The 14316-nt window shown below is 34.7% G+C and overlaps 1 protein-coding gene across 6 annotated transcripts in view; it reads left to right on the forward strand.

Moving 5' to 3' along the window:
• The window catches only part of LOC148179248 (uncharacterized), a 121313-nt gene that overhangs the window by 63444 nt on the left and 43553 nt on the right, over nucleotides 1–14316 (forward strand). For 5 of the 6 annotated variants that reach the window (XM_088030292.1, XM_088030296.1, XM_088030294.1 and 2 more), the window contains one exon: nucleotides 12072–12248. In XM_088030292.1, the coding sequence (XP_087886418.1) occupies nucleotides 12077–12248 (172 nt within the window). In that variant the 5' untranslated portion in view covers nucleotides 12072–12076. Of the gene's footprint in view, nucleotides 1–6720; nucleotides 6757–12071; nucleotides 12249–14316 lie in introns of those variants that run through there. The other variant, XM_088030297.1, reaches the window with a different exon arrangement.

Genomic DNA, 14316 nt, shown 5'->3' on the forward strand with positions numbered 1-14316 from the left:
ACCAGCAACTAGACAAATTTGTCGTTGATTTGGGGTTTTAAAATCCTTTTTTTTTTTTTTTGTTAATCTTCCACACCAAGGTCATCTTCTGCTGAAAGATTGATGTCTGTCTCAGAAAATCAAGCGACTTAGGTCGCAGTTAATGTTACTAAAGAGGGGTGTTATAAATTTATAACCAAGTAAACCAAACCAGTTGAAGTACAATTCGTTACTACTGTTTTACAGTCTGTAAGCCTAATGGTTCTCAGCGACGAATTTTAAATTTAAAACACTTAAGCATTAGGTCTTTGCCCTAAGTTGCTTCTTAGCTTCAATTGATCTAATGGTTGCATATTTCTTTGTTTGATTATTCACACTGATAGGCGATTTCTTCGCTTTTGTTTAAATGAAAAAACTTGTTGTTCTTTGTCAGTTTTATAATAAGATGACTTATTGCTCTTTAATGACACGATGAATCTTGCTCTGGTATCTCCAAGACTGTTAGAATCTTTCAGATTTCTAATTAATATTAAAAAATCAAGTCCATCTTGCAAGGTCGTGAAAATTTTTAGGAATTCTTTTGAATTCGGAACGAATGACTGTAGAGTTGCAACCGGAAAAGAAGATCAAAGTTAGAGCTAGAGTTTTCAAAGAAACTTTCTTGCACAATTAGAGAATATACTAGATTTTACACCCGTCTGTACAGCTGTACAGTATGGCTGGCTTAATACAAGGTACATGGAAAGAGCGAAGGTTTAGCCCTTCAACAATTTTGAGATAAATATGACGCTCGCATGTTGTTTATCTCCCTCTTTAACAGAAGATTATCTTAAGTGGCAGCTTAAAGTTTCTCTATCAGACTGTCAAATAAAGTCGTTTGACTTTTCAACTGAGACTTACTCTGATGCCTCGTGGACCGGCTGGTGAGTTGTAAATGGAAATCAATGGGCGTTTAGACATTGGATGAAGAAAAAGAAGTGTCACTTCCATTATCTTGAATTCCTAGCACCTTTTGGTCTAAGGTGGTTAGCTTTCGAGCCACGTCATGCAAAAATTTATTAAGGCTTGACAACGCCACCGCCGCTGTTAATATAAATAGGATGGGTGGTATTCAATTTCCATTACTTTCTAAATTATCCAGAAGGATTCACAATTTTGTGAGCAGCAGAACTATGGATCTTTGCTTCTTATGCAAGCTCTTTAAATAATGCCATGGCTGTTTAGGAGTCCAGAGAGATACTTGCATTAACAAAATGGTAGCTTCTATTTCCAGTTCAACATACAAACAATGGCGTGACGTGGAAGAAATGTAGTCACGGAGCCACTTTTGCGTTAAACGTTATAGTGAAATCAGTAGACAATGTTTTGTCCTTTCTGACATACGAATTTAAGACGGACTTTCGTACGGGAGTCTTAACAGTTTCAATTCGGCTTTGGCCTTTCTTTTTACTCCTAAATTAGGTGAGGATCACAGGATTAAACGGTTTTTAAGCATATCTATCACTTGAGGTCATCAAGTCCCAAGTAGGATAAAGTTTGGACCTCAGTGTTGCCTTAGCACACCTTCGCACAATTTCATTAAACGCAGACATATCTCTCTGTTTTTTAACATTGAAGCTTGCACTTCACCAAACGGAGAAGATAAGACGTTTTGTTTTCGTCTTTTTTCCAACTTTCCAAAAGAATGCCTCTTTCGCTACAATTAGTCGAGCCATAAAGGATGTTTTGGAAACAGCAGGTGTTGACGCCTCTATTTTCTCGGCAAATGCCGCTAGAGCCTTTAGGAATGGACTATTCTTAGGATGGTCCAAAAATCCGTTGTGTGCGGCATTATAACCGTTCTATTATGTAAAATAGATGTGGTCCTTTTGCTAAGGTTGTTTTAAATTATCCCTAATATACGTTTATATTAGGTTAGCCTTGTCATTGGAGACACTGACATAGTTTATTTTCATCTTTTACGTTTACCGATATTTATTCCAGTTTTAAATTGAGAATGGAATAAATAAAAGTCGAGTCGCAACGTACTTTAAACATCTACCTATATTCTAATGATGTCGAAGTGCAAGATGAGTGGCATAATTAACAAGATCAAACGAACTTACCAAGTGAAGTTCGATCTTGATTATGCTATCATCTTGCACAACGACATCACTCCCACCCTTTGCATCTTCAAAAAGATGCAACCCTGATCTTCCCAAGTTGCGACATCGAAGACTTTAAAATAATGACAGAACCGCCAGTAAGCAGGCCTACCAACAGGGTGGGTGGCGGGAGTTTTGAATTTGCTTACTTTAAATATCGTGCGTGTTATGGAGAGAATGGGGGTACTACCTATATTCTAATGATGTCGTTGTGCAAGATGATAGCATAATCAAGATCGAACTTCACTTGGTAAGTTCGTTTGATCTTGTTAATAAAGCTTGTCATTATCATACCGTTGCATTTTTTTACAAAGAACATAACAACGGTGTAAGTCAATAAGAACATTATTTATTAATGATGTCGTGTTTCATACGACATTAAGCTGAATGATTATTATCTATTAATTTTTAACTAGCGTCTGTTCAGCGTTTCTTATTTCAGAACCTGCATAGTTAGCAACAAGTTTCGAATGAATAATTCGTCCCGTAATAGAAGGTAACAATTACAGATCACAACGTCGCACTATTATTTCGATTAATATGCAATTAAAATTCTTACAGTGTGTTCGTATCTATAAACAACCGCTTTTTGACAACAATGATTATTAATAACTTAAAGCGCTTTGATTTTACCATGTTCATTGATTTTGAGCTGTTCACATTTTGCCAATTTCGGTCGAATTGTAATTATGAAAGATTTACAGTCATTGCATTTGCAACACGTTCTTTATTTACATTTCAGTATTGCATTATTGAAAATTGCTGGCATTGTTCAAGTTTATTAATTAGTATAATGAATAACATGTATCACCAACAAAACATTAAAGTATCTCTAAATTTTATTCAATAATATTTTGCTTTGGTTGAAATGAGAATTCTTGCTGAATATTTATACCGTTTTCAACGATTGACTAACAGGTTGTTCTTTTTTGATTATTTTGCAACTGGTAAGGTTTTATGTAACATATACCTACAAAGGTTTTAGTTGTGATCGTTTGAGGCCAAACATGTCGCCCATATATTACAGCAAATGGTCCGATTGTTGGAAGATTCGTAGCTCTACTTCGTAAATCTTCAAAGAGAAGGGTAATTTGTACACATATTTTATTTATTAGTTTCGCCGGAAACGCCACTATGCGAGTGGACTCAATACAACCATGAATAACATCAAAATGTAATCTAGTTAAAATATTAGTATTCGCTAGACTGCGCGTAAACTCTCATATTATTACAAACATTACGTTTCTGGATGCAAATGCTTTTGATTAAAACTTGAAAAGAAAACTTTCAACATTATTAAGGAGTTCTGGAATGAAATGTAAATCTTCTAATAGCTAATTATCCCGGCGCCTCCACTATTTTACTGCATGCATACGTTTAAACGTCTTATCTTCCACATTCTATGACTGACAACAAATTTATTCTTTTATTTTTTGATTCTTCTAATTTAGATGAAAAGTTTTTAAATCTGTTGAATTGTACCAATATTTAAAGCAACGGGATGCACGCTATCTAATATTCCCGAAGTAAAACTTAAAACTCCGCTCCAGATGAAATTAAACTAAGTGCAGCTCTTATAGCTGTTGTGTGTTCAAATAAATGCATTACATTAAAGTACAGAGCTCAAGTAGTAGTCCCATTTAAACATTATCTTTGAAGTTTCAAGCGATTTCCGGTTGGCATCGCTCGAAAATGAGTTTGAAAAAGTAGATTAAAAGGTGGTCATACTGTAGACTGAAAGCAGTGTTTGTGTTTTTCTTCTAAATAAGAATAGGGATGATCTTCATTTTATATAGCACAGTCGCTTTATAACTCTCTTTAATACATAATGTCTTGGATGCCGAGTTTGCATAAACGAGCTAGTCCACTATGGTTTGGAGGCATTAACTATTTAGAGGACTCTAACGGCACAGATTATGCATTGCATAATAAAGCCATAACCGGTAGCGATAACACCGAGCAACTTTTATTAAAATATACTGATGCAGACGCTTGAATAGTATAATATGTAATACTTTGTCGTATTTTTACGTATTGGTTCAATGCAATACTCAATATAGAATCTCTGATTTTCTCAAAATAGGTTGTTTTTTTTAAATTATTATTTGTTAAAAAAAAACATTCTTTATTACGTAATAAACGCAGTTATAAAGTGTGCTAAAAAAAAGAAATTTTTGAAATTTGCATTTTTAGAAAAAAAAATCCAAAAAATTGTATAAATTTGGTAGTTGTTCCTGTGTACATTAAAATGATTTTATCTTGACCTATCTAGTTAAAAAGTAATTGGCCTCAATTTGTGTTAAAATTAAAACTACGCTCCTTTCCTGAAAACATCTAACAATTTAATGCGATTTTAATGTAAATGAGTAAAACTTTGAAAATCTATATCTGCTTTTATTGTTATGAGTTTATTAAAAGTTATGTTTCTGGTGTAAACTAACGAACATTTCAAGAAGAAAAAACTGCAATACTTGGTTAATAGTTTTACCAAAAAGGTTTTACGAAGATCCTACTTCTAACTTCATGACTGTTTCTCGTCGGAACTTTTCCATAAAGATAGTCTGCTTATTTAAAAACATACGTAAGTGGCAAGAAAGTGCCCCCGTTTTATTTATGTCTTTCGTATGTTGTCACTTAATTAATACATCCCCCAGCGCGCACTTTTTCTCCCAATGCCGTAACAAAGCGTTATTTGCTCAGTACAAACATGAAAATTAGTTGTTGGAATTAACTGTTTGACAAAAACCCGGAAACAGTTTAATTACTTAGTGGAAAACATTTAATCAACGTACCGCCCTTTTACAGACGGAATTAAAAGTTAATAAAACAAACCGAAGAGTAGTTCATGTTGTCCCCGGCATGAAACATGGTAAGGGAGTAATAATACGAGGCGCGGTTGACAAGGAACCAACAACCAATTAGAACTAAACAGATGGAGTAAACACATTGTTTGCATGCGTTCCATTTCACCTACTTTGTCGCAAAAATTAATATTTGACTTGTAATAGAAAAAGTTTCGAAGAAGGGCAATTGTCAGGAGACGTGTTGAGAGGTTTCCATCGAAGGTCGAAGATAGTGGTTAAAATTCAATTAATTCGGGATAACAACCTTGGTCGAGGGGCTTATGAACGGTGGAAATAAACAGCTAATCCCCCATGATATTCAGAACAACCCACGCCAGCGGTGGTATTTACGGGACTTTCGGATCGAGGGTTGTTATAACCTTTGCAGTTGTGACCTTAGTAAGATAGCACCCATATTCTCTAACCGGACATTACCATTAGAGTCATTTAAATTTTTAAACATTTGTCCGTGCAGTAAATTAGCTGCTAAGGTATGCAGAAACTGTATCGCGTGATCGCGTTAATTCAACAAAGGAATAAATCCCTCGTTTTATCTCGCTCTTTATAAATTAACCGAGCTATTTATTGCGTCTGTCAGATGTTCCGGTACCGTTAGAGGTACTCCGGGTGGAGGTATTCCCGGAGTATTAATAAAGCCTTGCTTTTCCGTAAGGGAAGACTCGGATCGCACAAACCACTGATCGCCTTTAATTACGAAGGGTTGGAGTATTAGCTAGAAAAGAAGGATAATTTGTGCACCTACGAGAAATTCTTGTTATAAAAAGCAAAGTGCTTGTCGCAACCCAAGGCTCAAGTTCTTTCAGCTCGAATAACAGACACGTTACTTTGACATGTGATGGTGCATTGTTAGCAAGATGTGATGAAACTGGCTCAATGGGCAATTTTAAATTTGTCTGGATAGCAGAAATTCTTCGTCTTTAATTACACACTGAGTCAGGTAGTAAGTCGCAACCCTTCACATTATACGCTAACTAAACCAATAATAAACATTAAATATAAAAGTTATAAAAACTATTTGCTTATTATTACTAATATTTTTGGCCTCTTTAACTAGTCTTCCGCTGCACAAATGGAAACGGTAACTCTAGTTTTGCGCTGTCAGTGCTGAAAAGATTACAAACTTCAGTTAATAATTCTACTTATACATAATATGACAGTGTTTAGTGTCTACAAACTCTCAGACAATAAAGTTAGATAGACATTTTCTTTGACAATTTTGTAATATTGGTTGCATACAAAGATGTATTATTCCCCTTTAATAAAAAAAAATGAACTGATTCCAATACTAAATAGTGTAGTCATTACAAAATGTATGAAATAATAGTTAAAACATTCCGAATTTTTATAACAAAATTTGCACAACGCAACGGGAGCTTTTGTAAAGTATAACGAGATTATAACGTTGCTCCGAATGAATTTTTATTTCAATGTGTATCCAGTTCAGTTCAAAATGCATGCCTAAATACATACATCACTTACAAAACAAACCGCATACTCTTTTAATATGTAATGGCTAAATTAACAATATCAACCGGAAACAAAAAATTTTTCAACAAAAATTCCATTGAAATTGTATAAAATGTAGTTTCACGTCCTTGGAAAATTACAGCGGAAACAAAATTATAGAGTTCATAAATTAGTCTGTTTATTGTTAAAATTCCGCTGTCTGCGATGATCTAAATTAGATGTTTCTATCATAAATCATGGGTTAAAAATAACTAGTCAAAAGGCGGTGCTCTGTCTTAGTTCAGTGTTAGTTTGTATCAGTGGTAAGAATGTTTTTTTTCGGGAGATTTTTTTTTATTAGATTTGAATTTAGCCTGGACGACATGTAATTAGCGTGAATTTTTCACAATTATTCCAGGCAATTTTCCAGAGAACTACGCACTGTGCATTGTTGGAATAATTATAAACCTACAGCACAGAAGCAAGTTCATCTTGACTTATAATAAATGCAACAGCAAAAAATTCTCGTTCAGTCCCATTTTTCCATCCAGTCATGAATAACGCGAATAAAAGAAAAGTAAACATAATTATGCCGCTGCTTTCGTGGCAGTCGTAAGACTCTTAAAGAAACTCAAATAGCCAGTTCTAACCCGGCAGACGATTCAATATTTCTATATTAAAAATGTTCCCGACGCACATATATGAATTCCTGGCGGAGCGAAAAACCCACTTGATAAGATACGCAAAAGTGTACCCACGAAAATTTAAATTTACGCCAATATTTCGCAAGTCAATTTTCCAAGCGAAAACAATTTTATTGCTTGTGTAATGCCTTCAAGTTTTTTCCCGCTACGTGATTGTCGTCTATTTCGTTTGATACAAGCCGAGTTTTTCATTTTACAATTGAAATTGTTTTTCTGGGATTGATCAAAATTTAGGGAAACATCTTGTGACGTGTCTGAAGTCTCATTTAGTTGAGAATTTTTCTTCAGTGGATGGGCTGCTTTCAAATACGATTTCAACAAAAGACAGTGCAATCTACCTGTCAGTCAGATAGACGACTGAAGAGGCGAGCTTATATTAAAATCTTTATAATAAACCCTCAAAGTTTTCAACCCCAACCTGTATTTAGGCATCAATCGTGTCTTCAGAATTCTAATCAAAATCCATTACTAAGTGTCTATTAGGCACGCTTTTTCATTTGCGAAGAAATACAATAAAAGAACGTCCACTCACGTCAGTATAGACAAGATAGATAATGATAGAATTTCTCGAGTTCGCAGACACTGCGTGCATTCTTCCAGAAAATTAGTAGTCCATTGGAAATTTACAAAGTTAGTTCGGATCATTATTTCACGTAATTCTACTCTTTGTTCCATGATACGCGCAGCTTAAAAATCAATTCTCTGTAAGAGTCGGGATTCCAGAGAGGCAAAGAACGGGTCATTTTATCATTCTGCGCTAATTACTGTTAAGATCTCGTAACGCGAAACTACTTGCAGAGTACACTAAACACAATTAGTACACTCCAATGTTTCGAGTAACAGTCAATTTCGTACCTATTATTAATTTGTTTTCTTAAACGCGTTAAATTCACCATTGAGTCCCGACTATTTATCACGAGCTTTCAATACTTCGATGGAAAAAATTTAATATTCTTTTTGCCCTTCTAGAAAGTTTCATATTCTCTAAGATAAAAAGTCTAGGGTCTTTGTTTCTTGATTTATTTCAAGCAGATTTTCTTTTAGAATAAGTAACATCACAGGGCAGAAATAATATAACGTAATTGTCTACAGCAGACTTGGATGTGCTTCAAAAGACGTTTCAATAGGATATTATGTTATTAGGTTATTACCCTGCGAGGACAGTTTTTGCATTTAATTTAACGGAGCTTTGTATGGAAATTTCGAATAGCTCAGCAAGAAACAGCAAAAATTATTTGCTAAGGTTATTGTAATTGACTACGATTTTAAAAAAACACTCCGCTGTACCGCCTTATTTCATAAATCCCTTATACGGAGAATATTTCATATGTCGGTAGAACTTTCCTCAACTTTCCTAAATTTACCTATCCTGTGGTAGCTAAAGTACATAATCCTTTACAAATGATAAAAGAGATAAATAAACAAAATTTTGATGTATAACTTTGTTCAGTTTACACAGCAACTAATTACGCTCTCCGGGATATTTTTTGTCCGAAAAACAAACAGAAACCCTTTATCTCCACCTTTGGCGGAAAATCTTCGCATCGCCAACAGAACACGGAACCGCAAAAGAGAGAAAAATAACTAGAGGAAAAGCGTGTATTTTGGACCGGCCAGTGTTTTTATTTTTAATTAATCGTAAAAATTAAAAAGTCTGATTTGGGGAGTAAAACCATAACCGCGGCGTTGGAAATGAAATAAAAACACAGTGTCGTCATTCTTGGCTTTGTCCAATTACAAATGAAAGCATGTGGCGGCGGCAGAGCGCCTCCAGTCACCATAGAGCCTATTTCAAAGCGTACAGGTCTCGAGGGAACAACGCCGTGAATTATTAGCAGGCCATCTTCAACCGCACTGAGATGCCTTCGACTCCAACCAGCTTCTTGCACCACCTCCCAACGGTGCTAGCGAAAAACAGAATTATAGATTTAGAGGAGTTCACCCGAGGATAAAATACATACTCCCTTTCCGGTTATAAAGAAAAAACTTTGAGTATATGCATGCGGAGTGGCCATCCGAGCAGCCACTTCTTTCCAAATTTATCGAAATGTCACTCGGACCGTTTTTTTTTATTAAGGAGAGCCGATAGAGTTTTAATGCCCGGAAACACTTTGAGACGAATTTACAGGCGAGGGTCTGGTACATTTTTAACGACCTTATTGCCATTCCATGAAAGTCAGGAGATTTCTCACTGCTACTTCCGGAAAAAAGAATATATTTATTATAAATTTAATACTTTAACCTGGAGTTGGGGGGTGTTTCCAAGCCAGACAAAATTTGTATTTATTTTTGTTTATTTTAAGTCTAGTGTGTTTGTACCTAGAAATATCTGTGTTTTCTGGTTGGGGAGAATTGAGAGATTTCAAATTCGGTGCATTTGATCGAAAGTTGTTATACATATTCGATTTGTGGTGTGTGAGTTCGAGTGTGAAGACGGATAGCATCGGCGTAATGGCGGCGGGATACGACAGAAAAAAGTTTTCTTGTGCTTTCTGGAGGGTGTAATTTGAGAAAATCAAAGACACTTTACATTCATCGAGTTTTTGTGAACAAGTTATGTATATCAAAACGTGATTGAGGATGATTTATAGACGGTCGCGAGTGAAATTTAAAAAAAGTAATTGGTAGAAAACAATAATTATTATATAGCAAGGGAGCGAAGATACGTTGCTAGAGCGAGCAATTTGCAATATTTATCTTTATATAGGCAACCAAAGTACGCTTTTACTTATCTACTTGTAGGAGAGACATTTAATTTTATAGTTTCGCAGCAGGACGTGAAAAAATTATATTTCAATTTTGTAATTTTATTCACTATCTAAGTAACAGATTTTGTGGCAACACAGTACACGAAGGCACTTATATGTGGTACTTTACAACTTTACATGTAAAACTATGCACTATTCGAGAGTTTCCGTCCAGAAGGCGCACCCGGAAACACGAAATTTTAAGGACGAGCCCAATTTAGGGAATGCGAGTTGGGCAAATAAAATTCAGAAGAATGTTAGTATCATCCAATATGCAATTCTAATACAATATTCCATTATGCATGCTCTCGTATTCCGTTTTAGTGCCCATATCTAAATCGCAACTTTTACCTTAACCTGCCTGCACAAAGTCATTTTTCTTTGTTACTTCCTTTCTTCTACAACATTGACGTGACGATAACTTCAAGTGCAATGTTACACAAGTCGGTGCTTAAGTGGCAGCGCTACTTGCTTCTAGAGCTTTTGAAAAGTCGCGAAAACCAGACAGCTAAAGTTTCACGCGGGTTGTCTTTATTATTTCGTGAACAGGGGCTTTTAAAAAGTCGATTCTTGATTGTGAAGTACATTGTTGAACAAGGTTGGATCCTTTATTGGAACTACCTCGGATATGGTTCTCAGCAACAGCTGAAGAGATACTTGATTTCAGGTAGAGATTTTTGTTGGAAAACTGCATTTTTCATCAGAACGAAAATGTGTCACTGCAAGGAATTCTGCATAAATATGAAACCTCGGAAAATGAAGTGCATTACAAGAATTTTCCTCTCACAGAGGTCTAGGATTTGACAGATTGAATTGTCCTCACCGCAAGCGAAAATACATTTTCGGTTCTTGCGAATATTATGTTTCAAGAAAATATTGTAAAGCGTTTGAGATTGCGAGCGCCAAACTAAATCTTTAGTTCAAACTTGAAATATTTCAGTGGCGTTTAACCCTTCCGCTCTAATTGGAGTCCATTAAGATAAACTGATGATTCTAGAAAGTAGCATGTAAGTGTGCAGTAAAGCTCCAGTAAGAAGGCACAACTGTTTCGAGAATTGAACCACGTCTCTGGGGTAACATTAGCTGATGAGTAGAACATATTATACAGTTTACTCCTTTTCATTGTACGTTCTCTTTATCTGTTTCTGCCTCTTCTGTTCTGATTGCTCAGATGTACTTAACACTTTAATATGCTAAGTGCACCAGAGCAAAAAAAAACGTGGCTTTAAGTAAGTTGGCAGAAAATTAAACTTTGAATCATGCTTTTGTAGAAACTTTGACATGAAAATGTTAATGAATTCTTGTTCTTAAAGGTAAAATGGGCCGCAAACGAAAATTGAAATTGTTTATGTTAATTAAGCCGAGTAGAGCTTGTCTTTGTTGTAAATTCAGGAAATCCTACAAGCTATTTTTATGTTTGTACAAAAAGGTTTGTTGTAAAATTTCTGGGGTTAAAGTTTCGAAACAAAATTGGCCCAGTTTTGCGGCCTCTTAATTTATTTGGTTTTAACAAAAAAGTATCGTGTATAATATGGACACATTTCCATACAATAACAATGACGAATTTCAAACAAGGTAAACAGAGCGTTTCCGTTTCAAAAAACCTGAGTGTCATTCTACCAAAAATGATAAGCACAAAACACCAAATTAATGGAGATTTATAGCTTCTTATCAAGCCAAAATTTTCTTATAAATAGATAGGTACATTTTATCTAAGATATTGCTTATTTTATTATAAATACGGCTACTTGTATTACTTACCAATGTGTTTTAATGTGATTTTCCGTTAAAGCAGACAACCTGGAGGTATTTGGTTTATTATTACGGATTTCTTAGATGTGCTGCAGTGATTTATCTCTAACGACGTGTGACACTCTTCTAAGTTTGTACGTCCCTTGTTACTTACGTTGTAGTTTGCACATGACTTAAATTATTCTCTTTGAAATTAGTTTTGGAGGGATAAACTGACACAGCGTAATTGCAAAATTGCATCTCTGTAGACAGCATCTGCTCACAAAATTCCATTCTACTCTCCGACGTGTATATAATATATGACACAAATAAGTGAAACTAAAAAAGATGAAGACGTCACCATCTGAATTTAATCTAAGAGCAATCCATTTCCGTCACCGTCACCTCGTGACAATTCCCTGTACACTTAATAAAACTATATTGTTTTCTTTTCAGATACAATGCTTCTGGTATGGACAAGTCTAATGGTCCAGCTGGTTCGAATTTATGCTCTCGAATCAAACAGTTGTGGTTTCAACTCCATGTGTACGTGTTCTCCGGACCAACATGACCCGAACTCCCGGAGTATTCACACCATCAGTTGCTTGTCAGTCCCGTTCTACAAGTTTCCAAGTAAGTAGCAACACAAGTGTCAGACTTGGTACGTCTAACTGATTAAGTTTTGATGTGTTGCTCTGGAATTTGATTAACATTAAGCGGAATCTCATTTCAATCGCGGAAGTGTTCGAGTTCAAGTTCATGCATAACGCGAATTTGGATTTTTTTGCACGGTTTTATACTGGCTGAGTCAGGAGTTTAACTATGTTTTTACAACTGCATAAAACTCAATACTAGAGACACTAATACGCTATTACTTTTAAACAACTTTAGCATTTAGGTATGTAGGTGATTCTAGTTTAAGAGGCAAATTTGGTGGCAACGCCGAAAAATGCAAAAATATTGTAAATATAATAATTGTAGTCAGAGGACAATTTATTAGAATTTGGACCCTTTACATCACTTTGATAACATTTTTGAAAATAAAGTGAATGTACAAAATTACATCAAAACATATGGAATCTTGCAATATTGTTTATTTACACTTTCTTAGATAAATTAACAATCATATCCTAGTCTTAAAACTTCTACGAGCGATTACAATATTTTTTTACCTATAGTTAACAATCAAAAGTAGGGTTGTAATGTCCCTAAATTTTGTTATAATAGCGTTACAATTGCCGAATTACATGTTTTTTAAAACATTTTGGAAATTGTTGGTTTGTCAGCGTAACAAAAATTTGTAAAATTTGACACAATTTTTCAATATTTTTTTATTTAGCCACTGTTAACAATCGAAAGAACCTACAGCATTTTTTAAAAACATTTTGGAAATTCTTGGCTAGTTCCTGTAATAAAAATTTGTAAGATTCGACAAAATTCTTCTACAAAAATGTAATTTGGCACAGTTAACAATCGAAAGTAAAGTAGTAATGTCCCGCAATTTCATAACAATAACGACACGATTTCTAGAATTACAGCCTTTTTGAGAAAATCCTGGTGAATCTCGGGTGGTCACCATAACAAAAATTTGTAAAATTTGACACAATTGTTTTCAAATTATTTTTTTTTGCACAATTAACACTTAAAAGTGAAGTGACGAGTAATAAGTATTTATTATAAAACGCAATAATCTAAAAAAAAAAACAATTTTACGTTATTTTATTTTTGGAACTTGAAATACCAAAACCTTTTAACATAGAATCGCCTATGTATTATACAAACGTATTTCCAATTTATAAGTACGTATCTGCAGTATCGTGTCATTTGCTCTTCATATTTGGCTTGTCATTACCAAGCTAAGTCCCGAAATAATTCTTTGAAGCACGAACGTTCAATGACATGACAACCTTTGTAATGCTTGGACTTCAGACGAGACCGCCTCAACAGCAAATAGATATTACAAGTGATCCGGGAAAGTTGAATAGCTAAATGAAGGCTTGCATTAAACTTCATTCATTGATGTGTATTATTGAAAACATCTCTTAATTGCTATGTTTGAACATGTATTTCTAAATAATTACATTCGAATGACCATTTTACTAATACGTTTTTCAAAGTTTGTAATTTCTTCGAAGCGCGCCGACATATTTACTTCAATCTTTGAAAAACTGGTTAACGGAATTGAATTTATTGGTCTTTCTGCTTCTTACAGGTCCACTTCACCTCATTCAGATTTAATTATCTCATGACCGAACTTTGCTGCACTTTTATTCCAAAAAACTTTGCAACTCTGTTAGTACAGCAATAATTTCAATTTTGGTGGAGACACGTCGTGATGTGCTGTGCTATTCGGAAGTGGAATTACATTTATGAAATATCGACCCATGTTTTCCACAGCTAAATTCCATTCATCATCAAAAGCCAAATAGTAAACTTCTCGCAAAGATTGTAACCAATTTGTTTGACGTGTGATATTTTATTCAACTCTCTGATCCTATTACTGCTTACTTTCCGAGCTAAAGATCAAACTTATAAAGCTAATGATGATTAAGTGGGTAGGCAGCAAGATGGCTCCTAATGTCAACAACTTTTGAGATTTAATAAATAATGACCCAACGTCTACGTACATTGAGTTTGGATAAGTTTGCTTCAGATTTTAGTCACTGGCTAATTGTGAAAGTTGAAATTCGTTTGTTTTTAA

This window comes from Gnatocerus cornutus, chromosome 2 (genome assembly GCF_029298725.1).
Source record: "Gnatocerus cornutus isolate USDA-ARS CGAHR chromosome 2, icGnaCorn1.1, whole genome shotgun sequence".
Lineage (NCBI taxonomy): Eukaryota > Metazoa > Arthropoda > Insecta > Coleoptera > Tenebrionidae > Gnatocerus > Gnatocerus cornutus.